The sequence below is a fragment of the Cetorhinus maximus genome, chromosome 10, assembly GCF_964194155.1.
Source record: "Cetorhinus maximus chromosome 10, sCetMax3.hap1.1, whole genome shotgun sequence".
Lineage (NCBI taxonomy): Eukaryota > Metazoa > Chordata > Chondrichthyes > Lamniformes > Cetorhinidae > Cetorhinus > Cetorhinus maximus.
In genome coordinates, this window is record NC_135888.1 from 130024573 (window position 1) to 130045390 (window position 20818).

The 20818-nt window shown below is 45.8% G+C and overlaps 1 protein-coding gene across 1 annotated transcript in view; it reads left to right on the forward strand.

The window, feature by feature from the left end:
* LOC144686017 (mast/stem cell growth factor receptor Kit-like) overlaps window positions 1-20818 on the forward strand; it is a 50483-nt gene that overhangs the window by 11213 nt on the left and 18452 nt on the right. Inside the window, exons 2-7 of the mRNA XM_078551138.1 lie at window positions 9611-9735; window positions 11446-11605; window positions 13616-13796; window positions 17127-17242; window positions 18379-18484; window positions 20483-20676. Of these exons, the coding sequence (XP_078407264.1) occupies window positions 9611-9735; window positions 11446-11605; window positions 13616-13796; window positions 17127-17242; window positions 18379-18484; window positions 20483-20676 (882 nt within the window). The remainder of the gene's footprint in view (window positions 1-9610; window positions 9736-11445; window positions 11606-13615; window positions 13797-17126; window positions 17243-18378; window positions 18485-20482; window positions 20677-20818) is intronic.

Sequence of the window (20818 nt, forward strand, 5' to 3'; positions counted from 1 at the left end):
ATTTTATCTCCCGCTGATGGGGCTGTTTTACTGTATTGAGTATGAAGGAGGTTCCTCCCCGGGTCATGTACTGCCAACCCTGTTGCATCTACTCTGGTCCAATTATTAAATATTCCCAGTGAGTTCTCAGAGTTGAATTCACCAGTAAATGGGAGCTCACCATTTCAGGAGTAGGATATTCCATTTAAAGCATGAGGTGTTCATTCATTCTCAGAATGTGGACATGGTTGGCAAAGCCAGCATTTATTGCCCACCCCTAGTTACCCCTTGAGAAGGTAGTGGTGAGCCACTGCAGTCCATGCGATGAATATACTTTCACGATGCTGCTAGGTAGGGAGTTCCAGGATGTTGACCCAGTGACAGTGAAGGAATGGCAATATAGTTCCAAGTCAGGATGGTGCTTGACTTGGAGAAGAACTTGCAACTCCCACTTACCTGCTGCTGCTCTTCTAGGCAGTGGAAGTCACATATTTGGGGAGTGTTTTCAAATGAGCATTAACAAGTTGGTGCAGTTGTAGATGGTACTGCTGTCACTGTGCACCAATGGTGAAGTGAATGGATATTTAATCCAGCGGCAAGGTTGTTAATCGAGTAAGCTTCTTTAGAGTTTCACCCAGCTGTGTGGAAAGTGCTCCATTAAGAGTTACATATGGCAGTACAGAACTTGAATATTGCTGAAAAGAGAGACATGTTGCTGAAGTTTTTCATCTTGCGCTCATCAGGACAAATGCAAGAATGCCAAATTTCAAATGATCACAACAATTTATACTACAGAAGAAAAGGGTGCTGATTGGTTGGCAAGTCAACTCTGAAGGCTGAGGTATTGACACAGAGAGAGCAATGGGTAACCATAGGCTCCTCAAGTTCCTGGGTAATTCAAAGAAGGCACAAGACTTGAACATATTCCTTTTATTTGCAGAGAACGGGTCTCTGCATATGAATGTATGTCACTTCTAGCAAGCATAAATGAGCCACATTACAAACGCTACTAACTATCTTAAATTGGTTGTTAGTGTAGCTATTAGCACACTCAGCAAGTGCTGCACAATCACAGAATCACATCTAACAGTAGATATTTTATTTTGGGTTTTACAAGTGTGAGCTGGTTGAAAACGGTCTGTGCTCTGCCTATTACGAATAACTGAAGTAACATGCTGTATGATTCGATCAGCCAATCATTGGGACGCATGGCTTATGTACCTGGCATCGCACTGGCACTGAAATTCATACATGACAGAAGAACGGCAGAATGAAGACCCTGGTCACTTTTATTGATGTCAGTCTAACACTCAGTCTAACAGTCTAACACTCAATGATCAATGCTGAATGGTAGTGGTCGGATCACAAGTTATTTACAATATCAAAACAGAAAGTACAAACCCTTCTTATATACTTGATTATGCTATTGGTACACAGTGTGTACCTGTGTGTGTGCATGAATGTTTTCTGTTATTATAGATGAGATATAGATGATTTGTTTAGATAAAGTTGCTAAGTATCTGCAGCACAGGAGCAGACTATTCAGCCCAGTACTTATGCTACACATGTGTGTCCTTCCACTTTACCTCATCTTATCCCACTAACGCAACCTCTATTAAATCACCCCTCAGCTTTCTCTTTTTTAAAGTAAAGAGCTCCACCCTGTCCAATCTTTCTTGGCAGTTATATCCTCTCAGTTCTGATATCATTTGTAAATCTGTTTTACACTTGCCTTAGTACCTTTATTTACTTCTTGTAATGTACAGACCAGAACTGTTCAAGGTACTCCAAATGTGAACTAACCATACCAGTTTAAAATAACATTTCAGTGTTTCAAATCTATCCCTCCAGAAATGAACCTCAATGCTTTTTTTCCTACCTTGTTAACCTGCATTGCTCCTTTTCATGATTTGTATATCTGTATCCTCAGATCCCTTGGCTCCACTGCCCCATTTTGACACTTACTTTCCAAACATTATGTGGTCTCTGTATTCCTACCCTCAGACTTATTTATATTCCAAATCATTTGCCATTTACATGTTCATTCTTTAATGACATCCTGGATTTAATTATCCCTCAAGTTTTTTTTGTGTTTGACATCAATGTCAGCGATTATTCTGATCCTTGACCGGGTATGGATGAGATGAAAGGCAGATCCTGTTAATGATCGGGGGACTTGGTAAATGAAAAAACAGGAGAGAAGGGACAAAATAATTTATAGTAAAAGAATCAGGTATGATCTGAGCTAAGTACGCCAGGTCACATGTTTATCTGGGCTCATAACTAGTCACATCAGGGAATGCGACGCCATTGTAGGAATCACCCAAAGACTCCATCTCCTCTCAGTTAAATCCCCCTAATGTACCCGTACCATCTTCCTAGGTTATCTTGGTTCTGGATCAGGGCAGTGGCCTCTCGATTCTGGGCCACCTTCGCCTCCTCCCTCAGTTCCTTCTTTGCCCCAAACCAAACCACTTCCAGGTCCTTGTCAGATTCTGCTTAAGTTGCAGAAACAAAACCCTAAAAGTTGTGCTCCCCAGACGCGGCCTCTTGTCTTTAAATCCTTCAGGGCCCCAGTCGTGGGCAGACTGGTGCAGATGTGGTAATGATGCACGGCCCAGCCTGCGGGCCCAGGAACAGTTACGTAACTCCCAAGTCGCAGTGCAGAAGCAGAAGTGGGATTGAGAAATGAGAATTGAAATTGCGATATTTTTCGGATGTGCCTTTCTGGTTCACATTTGTCGCAGCATCAGCTTCTTCCTGGCTTTTCTTTTGGATTGCAACTCTTGGCGCACTTTCATACATCTCCAGTTCACTTGGGACACGGTTCCTTCTCAGGGTTAATTTGATACAGAATGGCATTGGGTGTGTGTGTGTGTGCGTGTGAGTGTGTGTATGACAGTGAGAGAGCTGGTCAGTGCCGAAATCAAATGAGTTCATTTTCTATTGCTCCAGTTAATCCTGCTTTGGAGCATCTGCTTGGATCATTGGCGAGGGTACCGCCCTGATCTATGTTCACTGGATTCAGTTACTATGAATAGTAATAACACAGTTGGCCTCAGTACTATAACCTCCTGTTCGTAATGTTTCTAATGATGGGTCCAAAGGGCTGAATGGCCTCTTCCTGTTCCTAATGTTCCTATGAAAGGCTTGAAAGGTTGAATGGCCTCTTCCTGTTCCTGGAACATGGAGCTGCTCCTGTCACGGGAAGCGTCTCACACACACTGTGTTTATTTTGATAGTTCCCAGAGCCTGAGGGGGAAATGTCACCAATATAACAAACGTTTAGAGTGACACTGCTGACACTGAGCTGTAATAATCCGTTGAGAAAATGCACCGAAACAAAGCTCTCACGGTCCATTAACTCATTTTACTTGTCAAATTATTGAGATGAAAAGCATTCTTTTAAGTCCAAACAGGAATACTGGAAATTGGCAGAGGGACAGTTGTACTGGGAATGGTGATGCTGCAGTTAGCAAGGAGAAACCAGAGAGGTTTGCAGCTCCTGGTCGCTATCCCATGCTGCATATTGCACACAACAAGAACAGACTCAATCGTGATGCCCCTCAGAGTGGAACAATCTCATGCAGTCAGCTGTGGCTCAATGGGTGGCAAACTCATCTATGAGTCAGAGGGTTCAACTGCATGGTTACATGGGCCAATACTGAGAGAGTGCTGCACTCTCAGAGGATCAGTACTGAGGGAGTACTGCACTGTCAGAGGGTCAGTACTGAGGAAGTGCTGCACTGTCAGAGGGTCAGTATTGAGGGCGTGCTGCATCACCAGAGAGTCAGTACTGGTGAAGTGCTGCACTGTCAGATGGTCAATACTGAGGGTGTGGTGCACCACCAGAGAGTCAGTACTGAGGGAGCACTGCATCATCAGAGGTTCAATCCTAAGAGAGTGGTACACTATCAGTGTCAGTTCTGAGGGAGTGCCACACTGTCAGAGAAGCTGTACTGAGGGACCGTTGTACTGTCAGTGAGTCAGTTCTAAGGAAGGCTGCACAATCAGAGGGTCAGTTCTGAGGGAGCACAGCAGTGCCAGAGGGTCAGTACTGAGGGAGTGCTGCACCATCAGAGGTTGAGTTCTGAGGGAGTGCTGCAATGTCAGAGGGTCAGTACTGAGGGAGTGCTGCACCATCAGAGGTTGAGTTATGAGGGAGTGAGGGAGTGCCACTCTGTCAGAGAGGCTGTATTGAGAGAGCATTGTACTGTCAGTGGGTCAGTGCTGGGGAATGCTGCACTGTCGGATCAGAGGGTGTTGCATTGTCAGACCAGCAGTATGGAGGGTGTGCTGCATTGTCAGAGAGACAGTGTTGAGGGGGCACTGTACTGTCAATGGACCAGTACTGAGGGAGTGCTGAGCTGTCAGAGGGTCAGAACTGAGGGAGTGCTATATTGTCAGAGTGGCAGTACTGAGGGAGTGCTGCACTGTCAGATAGCAGTACTGAGGGAGCGCTGTACCGTCAGTGGACCAGTACTGAAGGAGTGCTGCACTGTCAGAGGGTCAGTACTGCGGGAAATCTATATTGTCAGAATGCAGTACTGAGGGAGTGCTGCACTTTCAGAGGGTCAATACTGCAGGAACGCTATATTGTTGGAGTGGCAATATTGAGGGAGTGCTGCGCTGTCAGAGGTGCAGTACTGAGAGAGTGCTGCACTGTCAGAGGGGCAATACTGAGGGAGCACTGTACCATTAGAGGGTCAGTACTGAGGGAGTGATGCAGTCAGAGAGACAGTACAGAAGGAGAGCTGTAATGTCAGTGGGTCAGTACTGAGGGAGCGCTATATTGTCAGAGTAGCAGTACTGAGGGAGTATGGCAGTACTGAGGGAGTACTGCACTGTCAGAGGGTCAGAAATGAGGGAGCACTGCACTGTCAGAGGTGCCATCTTTCTAATGAGTCATTAAACTAAGGCCTCATCTGATCTCTCAGGTGGCTGCAAATGATCCCATGGTGAGTGTTTCAAAGGAGAACCGGGGAGTTCTCCTGGGTGTCCTGGAAAATATTTATCCCTCAGCAACATAAAGCCACAAACAGTTCTGAATGAAGAATATATTCAAAAAAAATGATTAGTTAACCACACACCAGGATGGAGCCTGGGTCTGTGTACCTATTGTGATCCTGTTAGCTTAAACAACCAATATCCAATCACACCCGTCTCAGTCTGTGGATCTGAAATCCCATCAAGAGCCCCCAGTTTTGTTACAATCTTGTTAGGGACCATTAACATTCAAAGAAGAAATCCAAACACCCAGTAATTAACTGACAGAACTATGCCACAATATTTCATATATTTAACCAAAAACAAACATTGATGCATATCACACACAAACAGAAAATGCTGGAAAAACTCAGCAGGTCTGGCAGCATCTGTGGAGAGAGAAACAAAGTTAATGTTTCGAGTCCATATGACTCTTCTTCAGAGCTTCAGAGCTTATTATATGTCAAAGAGAATTAAACAAATTAAGCACCAATAACCTAACACTATAGTTTATAAAGCTTTATGCTATAAACTCAATTCTATTTTTAACTTCTACCCAAGAGTTCCCTTATCTTAAGAAATCTTTAAGGTTCGTTCACTTTTCTTGGGACCAACCCGCAGCCCTCCAGAATTTATTTTAATTCTCCTTAGTATTCCAGCTATTCCTCCAAGGTAAGCTTTCATTTGTTTCTTTGCTCTTCCATTTGCTCTTTGGTTGCACGACCCTCCACTTTTTCCTTTACCAAACTTATAACTCCTCAGCTCCTTGTTTGGGCTGATAGCAGATCCAATTGCCTTCCCACAGCTTCCCAAGCTAACTCTGCTGACTGCTTTCTGCCACAAGGCTCTATGAGGACCACTGTAGATTCCTTCCACTACTTGCACGCTACAGCAAATCCAGCTGCTTTCCCTCACGAAACACAAACTGAGATTGAGCCTCACCCACATTCCAAGTGGTGAAGGATGAAGTTAACATTTTTTTCTGCTTGAAATGCAGGCCTAACTATCACCTCCTGTTTGCTCTCTTATTCCGATGAGATTCAGTCTTTACTAAAGCACAGCTACAACTGCCTCCATCTGTTCCCAAACTGAACTGTCTGCCTCTGTCAGCAAACACACAGGTAAATTAAACAAAAGAACTTTCTACCCAAGACTCCACCCTGAATCACCATCTCCATGGCAGCGTGACATGTTTTGGGATGATTCAACCAGAAATGCAAACAAATTATTTTACCTTCAATGCTACTCTTTGACTCTGCAACCCATGTCAATACTTTCTGTCTCTACTGGAGTTTTACGACTCTCTTTCTCAGAAATGCTAGATTTTGATTTATTTTATTGAGAAAACAATAGACACCCAGAAATGGGTCATTCATTGTTCAAGTGTTTACACCTCTCCCTCTGACTTGGTTAGATAAACATGGGGTAGCTTTTAACTGTAACTTATTCCCAGATTGTTTGAATTGAATTCACATCAGGATTATTACCAGTTTCTCAATCTAGGTTTTCCAATAATCTTACAGTTAGCACTTTAATCTCCAACATAAAAGATATATTCCTGAAGCTAAAAGTTACATTCTACAACACATGAATCATGAACAACAGTACTACACATAATGGTGCGATTATGTATTCTCCATATTTTTCACCAAATTGAACTGTTCTTCTTGTGATTCCAATGTTTATGATCTTGCAAAACAGCTTCCTTGCGCAAGTCGTGGCATTTTACACATTCTGAAAGCACTTTCATAAAACCATGCCCTTACGATTTATTTCACAAAGTTACAGATTGACCCACCAACCAGAGAAACTTGAGTCTTCCCAAGCAAATCATTGTTTGTTTGCTTCCAGCTCGCACACTTGAAACAAACAGTAATAAACTCATTCAAACCTCAGGGACAGAGAATCAGATAAGCTTGCAACACAGAAGGAAGCCATTCAGCCCATCCCAACTGTGCTGGCTCTTTGAAAGAACAATCGTGTTTAGTCCCACGTCCCTGCTTTCTTAATTAATGTAAGTTCCTCCTCCTCCTCAAATACCTGTCCAACTCCCTTCGAAAGTTATTTATAGAAACAGCGTTCACCACCTTTCCAGATAGGGTGTTCCAGATCCCAACACCTCCCCGAGAGGAAAATATTTATCTTTGTCATCCTTATAATCTTCTGTCAATGATTTTGAATCAATGATCATTAGGGTTGAATTAAAGACTGAGGGTGGGCTCCCCCTACCCCAGTGTAAATGTCAAAGGGTGAGCCCACCTGTGGTTGGCTGACTCGCACTGCAGTGATTTTTCAGCCAATAGGCCTTTAATTAGCATGAGGCGAGACTTCCACCAATCTCCAGGAGGTGGTCCCGCCTGAACGAGCTGCCGGCCATTTAGAGACCGGCAGCACTGCAGTACTGGCAGTGCCACCAGGAGCTGTGACCACTGTCAGTACTGCAGGAGGCACGGGAGGAGGTGCTCAGAGATGCAATCAGTCCTCCAGGGATCTCTGGCAGACCCTGGCCATGGGCTGAGGGCTTGGATTGCATATTGGACAGGGCAGGGGGGAATGGTGGACATAGGGAGGGAAAACCATTGGGAGGTGCCTCTGATTGGCACTGGGGACCCAGAAAGGAGGCACTCCCACCTTGCACTGACCCTCTTTATCTGCCATCCTTACCAGGTGTAGCCTACATGTGACTCCAGACCCACAGCAATGTGGTTGACTTTTAACTGCCCCGAAATGGCCTAGTAAGCCATTCGGTTCAAGGGCAATTAGAGATGGGCAATAGATGATGTCCTTTCCAGCAATGTCCACATCCTATGAAAGAATAAAGAAAAAAAAAATCCTCCAGTTTGAAAAACACCCATCCACTACCACCTTCTGTTTCCTGCCACTGAGTCAATTCTATATCCTTACTACCACTTGCCGCTTAATTCCATCTTCTTAACAAATCTCCTGTGTGATACAGCTAAATGCCTTTCGAAGTCCATACATACATCTACTACACTACCTTGATCAACCTTCTCTGTTCCCTCATCAAAGAATTCAATCAAGTTAGTTTCGGCACGATTCTCCTTGAACAAGTCCAGGCTCTTTCCCATTGATTAACTCATGAACTCCCAAAACTTTATTCTTCCCTGACAGTGATTTCCAATAATGCCCCTGCTATCAATGTTAGACTGTCTGGCTTGTAGTTCTCTGATTTATCCTTCTCCCTTTTCTTGAATAATGGCATAAGATTAGTAACCCTCCAGCCTTCCGATACTACTCCAATAAGGATTGAAAAATTGCGACCAATGCCTCTGCCATTTCTACATCTACTACTTTTAGCATCCTCGGATGCATTCCACCTGGGCCAGGTGGCTTACCAGCTTTCAGTAATGCAACTGTTTTTAGTACGTCTTCTCCGTCTGCCCATGACTTCCCTTTTCCTATGTAAGTGCAATCTTCATGTGATCAGCTTCATTACTATCACTGGATTAATTATTCTTTGCTGTCGGAGGCCTTAGGGCACAGTAGGTAGCCTCTGAGCATCTGAGCCTGAAAGCATTGCTGGGTTCAAGTCCCAGCCAGGGGCTTGAGGGCCATGGAAACTGTGTTCATAATGAGGCCAAACAGGTTGATTGTCTACTGCATTTGTTGCTCCCAATGCGGTCTCCTCTACATTGGAGAGACCAAACGTAAACTGGGCGACCGCTTTGCAGAACACCTGCGGTCTGTCCGCAAGAAAGACCCAAACCTCCCTGTCGCTTGCCATTTTAACACTCCACTCTGCTCTCTTGCCCACATGTCTGTCCTTGGCTTGCTGCATTGTTCCAGTGAAGCCCAACGCAAACTGGAGGAACAGCACCTCATCTTCCGACTAGGCACTTTACAGCCTTCCGGACTGAATATTGAATTCAACAACTTTAGATCTTGAACTCCCTCCTCCATCACCACCCCCTTTCCGTTTCTTCCCCCTCCCTTTTGTTTTTTCCAATAATTTATATAGATTTTTCTTTTCCCACCTATTTCCATTATTTTTAAATCTATACCTTTAATGCCCTGTTAGTCTTTCCACCCCACCCCCATTAGAGCTGTACCTTGAGTGTCCTGCCATCCATTCTTAATTAGCACATTCGTTTAGATAATATCACCACCTTCAACACCTCTTTGTTCCTTTGTCTGTGACATCTTTTGATTATCTGCTCCTTTCACTGCTTGCTTGTCCCTACAACCACAACCCCACCCCCTGCAACTTCTGTCCCCCCACCCTCCACCTTAAACCAGCTTATATTTCACCCCTCTCCTAATATTACTCAGTTCTGTTGAAGGGTCATGAGAACTCGAAACGTCAACTCTTTTCTTCTCCGCCGATGCTGCCAGACCTGCTGAGTTTTTCCAGGTAATTCTGTTTTTGTTGAGGTTGATTATCAACCTGGAAACCCTTCCAATATGACTGTGGCAGGGAGAGTCTGTGGGTCAGCCAGAACCTTGCGGTAGCTGCAGTGCAGCAGCCTCTCAATGTTAAAGTCCCTATGATGTGGTCCTTGCCAGGAGTTGTATTTCAGTGCCATCCTCATTTTGAGGGACTACCAGAGAAAGAATCCTTTGTTGTGGCAGTACTGATGGGGGAAATCTGTGGACAATCTTTAAATGGAGCTTTGTTCATTTTCAGGGTTGCAGCTTCAACTTGACACCAGGGAGCACGTGCGACTGCTAGGCGAGCCCTTCTCGATCTCCTGCACTGGAACTGTTGCTACTTTAGCTCTATCTGTGAAATGGTTTCATCCACGAGGCTCTGTAAGTCAACGGTGTCCTTTACTTGTTCTTTTTTTTAGCGGTTCTATTTTATTTCATTCGAATCTTGTTTTCTAGTTGACTGCATCCAATCGCTGGGCTGGTTTCTGTATCCGCTTGACGTCGACAAGGGCCAACACTTTCATTCCCTCCACACCCCACCCGCACCCCCCGCTTCCGCCAGCTCAGTCTGTCTAATTAGAGTACAGGTCCCGTGGCACAGTCTGGGGGCTAGGTTGGTCAACTGGAGGTGTAGTAGAGAGGATGGGAGATCACCTGATACCTGAGGTAGGGTTATCAGGGGCCGATGGTGGCAACAACAGAGACTGGCGGGCACGTAATCTCGTGCCGGCAGCCAGCGGGCTGGTTTGCTGCCACCATCCTGCCCTGAGCCATTTTCGAGAAGGCCAGATCCGGGTGAGCTTGTTAAGGTAATTAAATAGCCAATTGATCAGAGGCTGACTGAAATATCCCAGTCAGCCTGCAGGCACACCCCAGCCCCATAGTATCAGCAGCGCAGAGATTGTCTGGAAATGGCTCCCAGAAGCAGCCCAGGGGTTGGGGGGGTGGTGGCGGGAGGTTGGCGTTGTGGGTGGGCAGCACTCCAGGGCTTTGATGGACCACCCCCCGACTCCAGCTTACCTGGCCACAGAATCACAGTGCAGAAGAGGCCCTTCGGCCCATCAAGTCTGCACTGACATGTGAGAAACACCTGACCTACCTGCCTAACCCCATTTACCAGCACTCGGCCCATAACCATGAATGTTATGACGTGCCAAGTGCTCATCCAGGAAGCCCTGTGTAGCGGCTTCCCCATCAACAATGGTGGTCCAGCCATTGTTTTAGTTCAAAGCTTTTAAAAGTTGCTGAGTGGGTGCTTCAGGATGGGAGGTGCCCTCTCTCCCCCTTACCTGCAATGGCAGGCAGCTGCTCCTTCCAAGCTGGAGGGCTTCCTATTGGCCGTTCAGCTTCAATAGCCCACCCACTATCCTCAATTGGACAGCAACATTGCCCTCTGGACACTAATTGGCCAATTGAGGCAAAATCGCTGTCGGGCTATTGTTCCTGACACAGGGAGAGGTCGGAGCCCACATGCGATATCGACATTAGGGCTCCGACCCAAAATGTAAAACTCAGCCTCTGGCCATTTCTGGAAGATTCTGTTTGGGACAATTTCTTCCCAGATTCTGCCAATCGGAATACTGGGATCAAATCAAAAAACTGCGGATGCTGGAAATCTGAAATAAAAGCAGAAAATGCTGGGAAAAACTCAGCAGGTCTGACAGCAGCTGTGGACCGGGAAACAGGGTTAACGTTTCGAGTCTGTATTACCCGAAGAAAGCTCTGAAGAAGGGTCACACAGACTCAAAACGTTAACTCTGTTTCCCTCTCTCCACAGGCGCTGTCAGACCTGCTGAGGTTTTTCCAGCATTTTCTGTTTTTATTTCTGGGGTCAAATCCTGTCTTTAAATTGCTCCAAGTCCTCCCCACTCCAGGAAATGGCAGGAGTCGAAACTCTCATTGGCTACGCTGTTTCCTTAAAATGAAATTAGGTTGGGTGGTTAAGTAATTCAGGATAAAGTGTACATGGGCGGTGAGAGAAGCTGGGTTAATAGGATGAATGCTGTTTCTCTGTCCCGTCCTGTCCTGCCTAATGAATTTAGTCAACGTTTTAAAACCATTTACAATGTTGTTGTTTTCTTCTCTCTCCAGCCTGTCCATGTCTCCATTGACCGAAAATACGGCAAATTTTTCACAATGAGGGCGACGCTTCACATTAACTCTGTGGAAGGAACTGATTCAGGAAACTTCACCTGCGTTGCAGAGGAAGACGGGGAGAAACAATCAGCCGTGTCATTGTTGCGCGTTGTTGGTAATAACCGCGTGTCCTAGTCATGGAAACTCTGGAGGGCGGGATGTGTAGATGCAGCCAGAGGCGGGACTGCGCGCAGTCTGCACGTACTGTGTCCCACCCCTCTCGCTGTCACCTTTAACTGGATGTGAAAAGATCTGAAACTTCTCCACGCCCACTCTCCGTGAAACGATAACATTGATGAGGGCCTTCAGTTACGCGGAGGGACTGGGATCGTTCTCCTTAGAGCAGAGATGGTCAGGTGGAGATTCGATAGGGATTCTCAAAATTGGGAAGGGTTTTCACAGAGCCCATGAGGAGAAACTGTTTCCAACGGCAGGAGGGTTGGTAACCAGAGGACACAAATAAAGGTGATAATCGGCAAAAGAACCAGAGGGGTTCATGAGGCAAAACACTTCTTGCAGTGAGATATTAGGATCTGGTTTGCACTACCTGAAAGGGCAGACGGGTCAGATTCAACAGTATTTTTAAAAAGGGAATTAGATAAATACTCGAAAAGGAAAAAATATGCAGGGCTATGGGGAAAGAGCAGGGCAATGGGATGAATTGAATAGCTCATTCAAAGTTTGCAATAACTCAATAGACCAAATGGTCTCCTTCTGTTCAGCAAGATTCTATGAGTCCATGATTGTGCAAATACTTTTTACCTGTTGGAAATTCAACTTTGAGTCTCTTTTGTGTCCAACCCCATCCCCCCCACCCCACCCCAAGCCCCACCCCCCCGCCAATATACAAATCTGCCATTTGAAACCACTTTCACAACAGACTTGTATCAGTGCCAGCGAAGGCTTAGGGTTAAGAAGGGATCTGATGCTTCAGGGAGCAGTGCTCCATTCACCCAGAGCTGGAGTTTCTCAGAGTGGGTCTAGCCACTTCTATATAACTCACACTGTTTGTTCCTTGTAGTTTTTTCTTGTCACTGTCTGGTTGTTCTAATCCCAGCTGAGGGTTATGGTCTTGTTTCGCTCAAGGACTGTGTTCCAGGCATGTTTTGGAAATTAGGCCAATCGGCCCATCGAGTCTGCTCCGCCATTCAATCATGGCTGATAAGTTTCTCAACCCCATTCTCCCACCTCCCTGTAACCTTTGAATTAGATGTAACCCCGTAACCTTTGGTTAGATGTGCACCTACTTGGATTGGGGGTTATTATTAGGAGTTGGGGGTTTGAGCTGTATTCCAATCCAGGGGAAATGGATAGGTTTAGGGTCAGGGCTTGGGCAGGAATGTTTAGGGCTCGAGGCAAAGCCTTAGAATACTATCCTAAAAATAACACTATAGTCTCAGATTCCTAATTAAGATTTTAGGATTTAGGTTTAAGGATTTGCTTCAGGGTTAGTGTTAGAATAGGATAAGGCTCTCTAACCCTCTGTTGGGGGTCAGTGTTGGGATCAGGGTTGGGGTTGGGGCTGATGTCTTTATCCGTCCATATGAGTCAGGTTGAGCAGCCTCTGGAGTTGAGAGATTGCAATCCCTAATAGGTTTTTCACCATTGGGCTAACTGGGAATAGAGATGGAACAAACCAGACCGTGGGAAAACATTTTATCAATTGATCATACCACCCCAATCCAACAGCTGCCTTTGGTTGCCTCTTCATCCATTGCCTTTTTATTGTACCATTGCCTAGGATGAAATTTATGTCACTCCGTTAGGTGATAAGATCCTGCTGTCTTAATGTCAGAGTGTGGACAATAAAGAATATTGTACACAAACATTTGTGGGTTGTTATGACAACCTGACAGCTTTGTGATCACTTTTGCTGAGGCCATATTTTTATATCTGGATGTTTTTTTTTTAATAAGTGAATCCAAATTTTCAAATTTCCCTGGTGGGATTTGGATTCTCATTCCCTGGATTATTAATCCATTTGTGGGCTGAGAGAACAGAACCCTGGAGATTTGCAGCTATGTGCCCGACACAATTTATGCGCTGGTTAAATTTTTGCTCACAAACTGGGGTGCAGGGCTGTTGATTCCAGGAAATCACCCAATTCCTTGTTGTGTGTCAACAGAGAGAGGTTACGTGCAAATCTCTACTGATCAGAGAACCAAACTGGAGGCAAACATCGGGGAGAGCCTCCAACTCCAAGTGAAAATTGAGGCCTATCCTAAACTGAAACAGACTCGATGGATGTATAAGACCAGGGAGAATGTCAGTGATCACAAGTCAACATTCATTGGGGAATACAATAGGTAACGTATCAAAGGCGCAATAGCAAACAATGAAGGGACACATGGTTCCAGTTGGTCACAGCCATGGAAGGAGTTCACGTTAAGATCTGACAGCCTGTTAATTCTTCCACTGCCCCATCATGTTCTCCCAGGGTCAGGTGCGAAGATACCAAAACAGTGACAGCCACCTCATATGAGATTAGAGATATTTAGACTGGGTCGAGATGGTAGGTTTCCCTCCTTAAAGGACAACAGTAAACTAGTTGGGTTTTGTCAACAAGTTGACTGTTTTGTGGTCACTTTTATTGAATGGTGGCAGGTTTATTGAATTCAATTTCATCCTTTCCCGTCGCTGGAGTTTGAGTGAGTTCAGAATTGGAATCAGTGCAGTAACACAACGAGTGGGTTCATGAGATTAGAGCTACACTGTACTCCTGGACTAGAGGATTAATACCAACACAGGCTGCTTTGCTTGAACCAATAGTTAACACAACAATGTAATATGTTGTAATATCCAAGAATTCAGGGTATTAGAGGATGTGCTCACTGCATGTAAGGGAACCTTCAAGTTCAGTATAGCCTCAAGCACCTGCCTGTTGCAAATAAACTGCTAATTCAGAAAGAGGACAATTCTTTATATACCAGATTTCAAAGTTTATAACACTTCAAAGTGATTATGTAGGCAAAGATGCAGACATCTTGTACACAGATCCCACAAACAGTAAATTAAGTGAATAATGCAGTCTCAGTAGAGAGAGAGATCTCAAAGAGGACATCTCAATGTTCAGCTTTGAACAAAGCCTCAGGATCATTTACATGTAGAAGAAGCAGTGGAGCGGATTGGTGGGTTCTCGGCTTAATATCTCATCCAAAAGGTGGCACCTCCATTGTGTAGTGTGAAGCTCCCTCCATACAGCTCCACCAACAGTGCAGCACTCCCTCTGTACAGTCACTCTGATAGTGTAGCACTCCCTTAGTACCGCTCCTCTGACAGTGCAGCACTCCCTCAGTACTGTCCATCTGACAGTGCAGCACTCCCTCAGTATCGCTCCTCTGACAGTGCAGCACTCCCTCGGTACTGTCCATCTGACAATGCAGCACTCCCTCAGTACCGCTCCTCTGACAGTGCAGCACTTCCTCAGTACTGTCGACCTGACAGTGCAGCACTCCCTCAGTACCACTCCTCTGACAGTGCAGCACTCCCTCCGTACTGTCCATCTGACAATGCAGCACTCCCTCAGTACCGCTCCTCTGACAGTGCAGTGCTCCCTCAGTACTGCCCCTCTGCCAGTGCAGCACCATATCACAGGCTGATAATTGGCAAGTAACATTCACGCCACACAAGTGCCAGGCAATGACCATCTCCAACAAGAGAGAATCCAACCATCTCCTCTTGATATTCAATGGCATTACCATTGCTAAATCTCCCACTATCAACATCCTGGGAGTTACCATTGACCAGAAACTGAACTGGACTAGCTATATAAACACTGTGGCTACAAGAGTAGGTCAGAGGCTGTGAATTCTGCAGAGAGTAACTCACCTCCTGACTTCCCAAAGTCTGTCCACCATCTATAAGGCACTAGTCAGGAGTGTGTTGGAATACACTCTACCATCCAAGACAAAGCAGCCCACTTGATTGGCATCCCATCCACCACCTTCAACGTCCACTACCTCCACCAACGCATTTTGGCAGCAGTGTCTACCAGCTACAAGATGCACTGTAGCAATTCACTAAGGCTCCTTCAATAACACCTTCCAAACCTGTAACCTCAACCACTTAGAAGGAAAAGGGCAGCAGGGGCTTTGGAACACCATCACCTGCAAGTTCCCCTCCAAATGACTAACCATCCTGACTTGAAACTATATCACTGTTCCTTCCCTGTCACTGGGTCAAAATCCTGGATTCCCTTAACAGCACTGTAGGTCTACCTGCATCACACGACTGCAGCGGTTCAAGAAGGCAGCTCACCAGCACCTTCTCCAGGGCAGTTAGGGATGGACAATAAATGCTGTCCTAGCCAGCGAAGCCCACATCCCATGAAAGAATTTTAAAAAACTTTCTCAGTACAGCTCCTCTGACAATGCAGCACTCCCTCAGTACTGTCCCTCCGGCAGTGCAGCACTCCCTCAGTACTGTCCCTCCGGCAGTGCAGCACTCCCTCAGTACTGTCCCTCAGTATTGCACTCAGAGTACTGAGAGGGAAGTGTGCAATCAACTGAGCCAATCTGACACTGATCTAGGTACAGATGTTCTGTGTTAAACTGACCCTGAGCCAAGTAGTGACCTGATGGAATGATCGGCGGGATTTTCTGCACCTGCCCACCACCGCCATGGTCTTCCGGTCCCACCGCAAGTCTACGGATTTCTGGCTGGGGCACCGCCTTGCCCACGGCAGGTCCTGCCCATGACGGGGCCGTAAAATCCCGGCCATTGCGTCTGATACTGGTAACAACGCTTAAGGAAGGGTGACAAGGCCTTGGAGAGAGCGCAGAGGAGAGTTGCGTGAATGGTGCCAGCGATGAGGGGTTTCAGTTATGTGGAGAGACTGGAGAAGCTGGGATTGTTCTCCTTAGAGCAGAGAAGGTTAAGAAGAGATTTAATGGAAGCGTTCGAAATCAAGGAGAGCATTGATAGAATAGTTATGGAGTCAGCGTATCCATTGGCAGAAGTGTGGCGTTGGGCAGGGCGTTGATAACTAGAGGATACAAATTTAAGGTAATTGGTAAAAGAAAGTTTGCTGCCAGTTATTATGTTGTGGAAAGCACTGCCTGGAAGGGTAATGGAAGCAGTTTCAATAGTAAGTTTCAAAAAGAGAACTGGAGGTAAATAATTGAAAAGGAATGGTTGTAGGGCTTTTGGAAAGAGCATAGGGAATTGGACTAATTGAATGGCTCCCTTCAAAGAGCTGTCTCAGGCAAGATGGGTCAAATGGCCTCCTTTTCTGTTGTTATATAAATATACTGAGACGGATATTCAATACCCAAAGGTTAAATGGTGTTGTGTCCCTGTTGTTTAGAGGATTAATGAACTGGCATGCTGCTGTGGCTCATTGCACAGGAGTATCCCAGCTCTTTCCTTGACCTATGCTGAGTTATCTGATCCCAGCTAGAATGGCTTGCCACAATTCGTCTGATTATTCCCCAGGCTGGAGAAAGATTCAATCAGCCAGGGTCCCTGCCCCTGATCACTGTCCCGTGAATCCGGCTGAAATGTGAAATGGGATAGATGTTGTGAGGCCTCTCACATCTGAATAGGAGGAGCTGGAAAGTAGAGGAGAGAGAGAAAAAGTGGATGGCAGAGGGGAAAGATCGAGTGCTGTGACTTTGTAGCTTTTTATTATCTTACAGTTATGAGAGTTCCCTCTCGTTGTTGCGACTGAAGGAAACTGAGAATGGTGCATATACGTTCTTTGCATCCAATGGAGAAGCAAATTCATCGCTGACCTTCCATTTATTATTATACCGTAAGTAACATCTCACTAAACCCTCTGATGCTGATTGAGAGAGTGGAATGTGTTTCAGGCTCCAGTGGTCTGTCTCCATGTGGATTCTTCATCAGCCTCTTCCTGAACCCTCAAACCCATCCCTCTTACTCCACCTCAATCCCCTCCCTGAAGACGCAATCATCTCCCTCTAAGCCTCTTCACTTACCAATCCTTTGATCTCTCCATGCTGTCTTTCAGAACCTTTCCCAATAACCAGGTTTTCCCAGGGGCCCCAGCTCTACCCATCTTCTTCCAAACTCATCCAGTCTTGGGATTTCTCAAGCTGTGCAGTATTTTCCCTTTCTCAAACCCCTTCCTCCCACAACCTGAGGCTTTCACATAATAGCACAGGAACAGGCCACTCAGCCCAAGCCAAAGTTAATGCTTCACATGAGCCTCTCCCTACCCTTCTCCACCTCATGTGGTGGTTATCTAGCTTCCCTTTAAATCCATCTATCCTATTGGGCACAATGATTCCTTGTGACAGCAAGTTCTACATTCCTGCCACTCTCTGGGTCAAGAAGTTTCTCCTGAATTCCCCAACTGGATTTATTAGTGAGCATCTCATCTTTAGGACCCTGAGGTTTTGTCTCCAGTACATTGGCACCAACAAACCCTTTCATAAACCTCCTTCACCCTCAGTCTTCCCTGAAATCTGTCATTTGGCCTATCTGGCTCATGCTCCACAGAAGCCCCCTCCTGCCTACTTTACCTCACCCTGTCTGCAAACCCTTCTATTCTTTTTCCTTCCCTCCCTACCCCAAAGTTCATCCAGCTTCTCCCAATTTCAGCTTAACCAACATATCCTCAATTCTTTCTCACTGTCTTTTTAATCCAACCAGCTGCTATAGTGGGATTTGAACCCACATACCTAGAGCGTTAGCCTGGGTTAGCTGGAACACTAGGCCAGTGACATTGCCATTACACCACCATCTCCCCAACATGAGCAACTCAATATGAAGGAGTGATCTCTCTGCATCAGATGCAAGTTCTCATCAATTTGGCTTTGCTCACATGTTTTTACATGTGTTTTTTTTTTTCACTTTAAGCCTCAGTTACTGCCTGGAGTTTTTTTTTTAGTATGAATGAACATTTTGTTCTTTTTCTCCACCCAGAAAAGCCAACAGTGACCATCAAAAAGGACGACGTATTCCGCTGCCATGCCAGTGGGTATCCTGCTCCGGACATTCAATGGTACCAGTGCCCAGCTCACAGAGACAGGTAGATGGCAAATTCCAGGAGCGGCAGCCAGCTGACGCACTGATGGGACAGAAAGGGCACATCCCTAGAAATGGACCGATGTCACGTGCATTTTTGCAGACGCAAGAAATGGACGGTCTAAGTGACCAATCTGGCGGGAGGTTTGAGTGCCCGCATTCCATGCCTGGGTTGCGCCGCCCACCCCATATTGGTAAAGGCCCCAGCTCCCAGGACACGTGCCTGAAGCGGGTGTTAAGACCGTCCCCACTTGCAATGACCCCTTCCCCAAATCAGGCTAACACCGAACCCCTGCTGCACTTTGGAAAACCTAGTCTAAATGCAGCCTAGATAAAAATGAAAGAAGAAAGAAAGACTTGCATTTGTATAGCATCTTTCATGACCTCTGAGTGTCCCAAAGTGCACCACAGCCCATGAGGTAATTTTGAAGTGCAGTCAACATTGTGATGCAGCAAATGTAGCCGATTTGCACACAAGGTCCCACAAACAGCAATGTGATTTGGGTCACATAATCTGTTTTTAGTGATGTTGGTTCAAGGGTAAATATTGGCTCAGGACCCTGGGGATCTGCCACAGGACCTTTTACATCCAAGGTTTAAGAAAGGTATAAAGTCTCTTCTGAAAGACGGCACCAGGAAGTGCAGCATTGTCAGAGGAGCAGATCTGAGGGAGTGCTGCACTGTTGGCTAGGGCAATACTGAGGGAGTGCTGCACTGTTGGAGCAGCAGTTCTGAGGGAGTGCAGAACTGTCAGAGGGGCAGTTCTGAGGGAGCGCTGCACTGTCAGAGGGGTAGTACTGAGGGACTGCTGCACAGTCAGAGGGGACAATACTGAGGGAGTGCTGCACTGCCAGAGGGGGCATGACTGAGGAAGTGCTGCACTATCAGAAAGGCAGTACTGAGGGACCACTACAACATCGGAGAGGCAGCAGTAAGGGAGAGCTGCACTGTCGGAGAGGCAGTACTGATGGAGCATTGTGTTGTCGGAGGGGCAGTACTGATGGACTGCTGCTCTGTCAAAGGGGCAGCACTGATGGAGCACGACACTGTCATAGGGCATTGAAACTAAGCCCTTTCAGATGGTTGTGTCTCGTAATAATTGAGGAAGAGCAAGGAGGTCCTCCCTGAGCTCCTGACCCTATGTGTAATCCTCAACCAACATGGTTCAATAAAATAATCTCATCACTATCACATTGCTGTTTGTGGGATCTTGCTGTACAAAAATTGGCTGCCATTTTTCCTACATCACAGCAGTGACTACACTTTGTAAGTACTTCAATCATTGTAAAGTGCTTTGGGGCATCCTGCGGTTGTGAAAGATTCTGTACAAATGCAAATTCTTTTCAATGTTTGTTTTGCGATTTATGATCTGGATCTAGACTGACTGGGAGAGTCCTTCCTGCAACTCACTCAGGTTGTCACCTCTGTCATGTGTTCACCGGTTTGTTGTATATTTTACATGTTTGATTTACCTCAGAGCAACGTAGAGATGATACTAGTTTCTAAGTGCGCAATAGGTTTATTTACAAGTGTTTTTTTAAATAATATCTTTGCAAAATATCTGTACCCATGCTAGGTCTTCCTGTTTACTTCAGCTGAGTCAACACCCGGGCTTAACCAATCTAGTACACTGAGCATAGATCTCTTCCAGACTCACATAATCAAACCAGAACAATTGAACCATTGAACACTACATATTCCTGGCAGTTTCATCGATTGACCTCACACCTTGCATTGCCCTGCCCTCACCCCACACTCTCCACAGCATTGATATTTTAAAAACGTTTGTAAATAAACCTGATAAATTAAAATGCTGAAAGAAATGGAGAAAAACACACTTTTTTTTAACGTGCCTCTGATTTTCCCCAAGTTTGTTGCTCTAAGTAGTGTCCTGGAGATTAATCTTCAATTCACCCAGACTCCAGGAGAGTCCTGGAGGGTAGTGACCCCTACAGGTAGCAGACAACCCAATGTAAACATTCAAAATCTTCTTCCAATATAGGTGTGTGGAAAATGGAACCATCGACCCCAACTACCTGATGCCCCAGCCGCACTCATCCATTCTTCCCGAGAGACTGTATGGACGGAAGGAGGTGGAGAGTGTGATGTTGGTACGGGAGGTGAAGCTCGGCTCCCGGTTGGAATGTTACGCTTCCAATAAAGCTGGAGAAAGTTCCTATGCCATCACAATCCCTGGTGGGTGTCTATTTCCATGAGGCAGTGTCACCCTTTGATGGACAGATTGCATTCTAAATGGCCCTTTGGTAATACAGAACTTGAGTATTGCTGGAAAAGAGACACGCTGTCAAAGCTTTTCATCTTGCACTCATCAGGACAG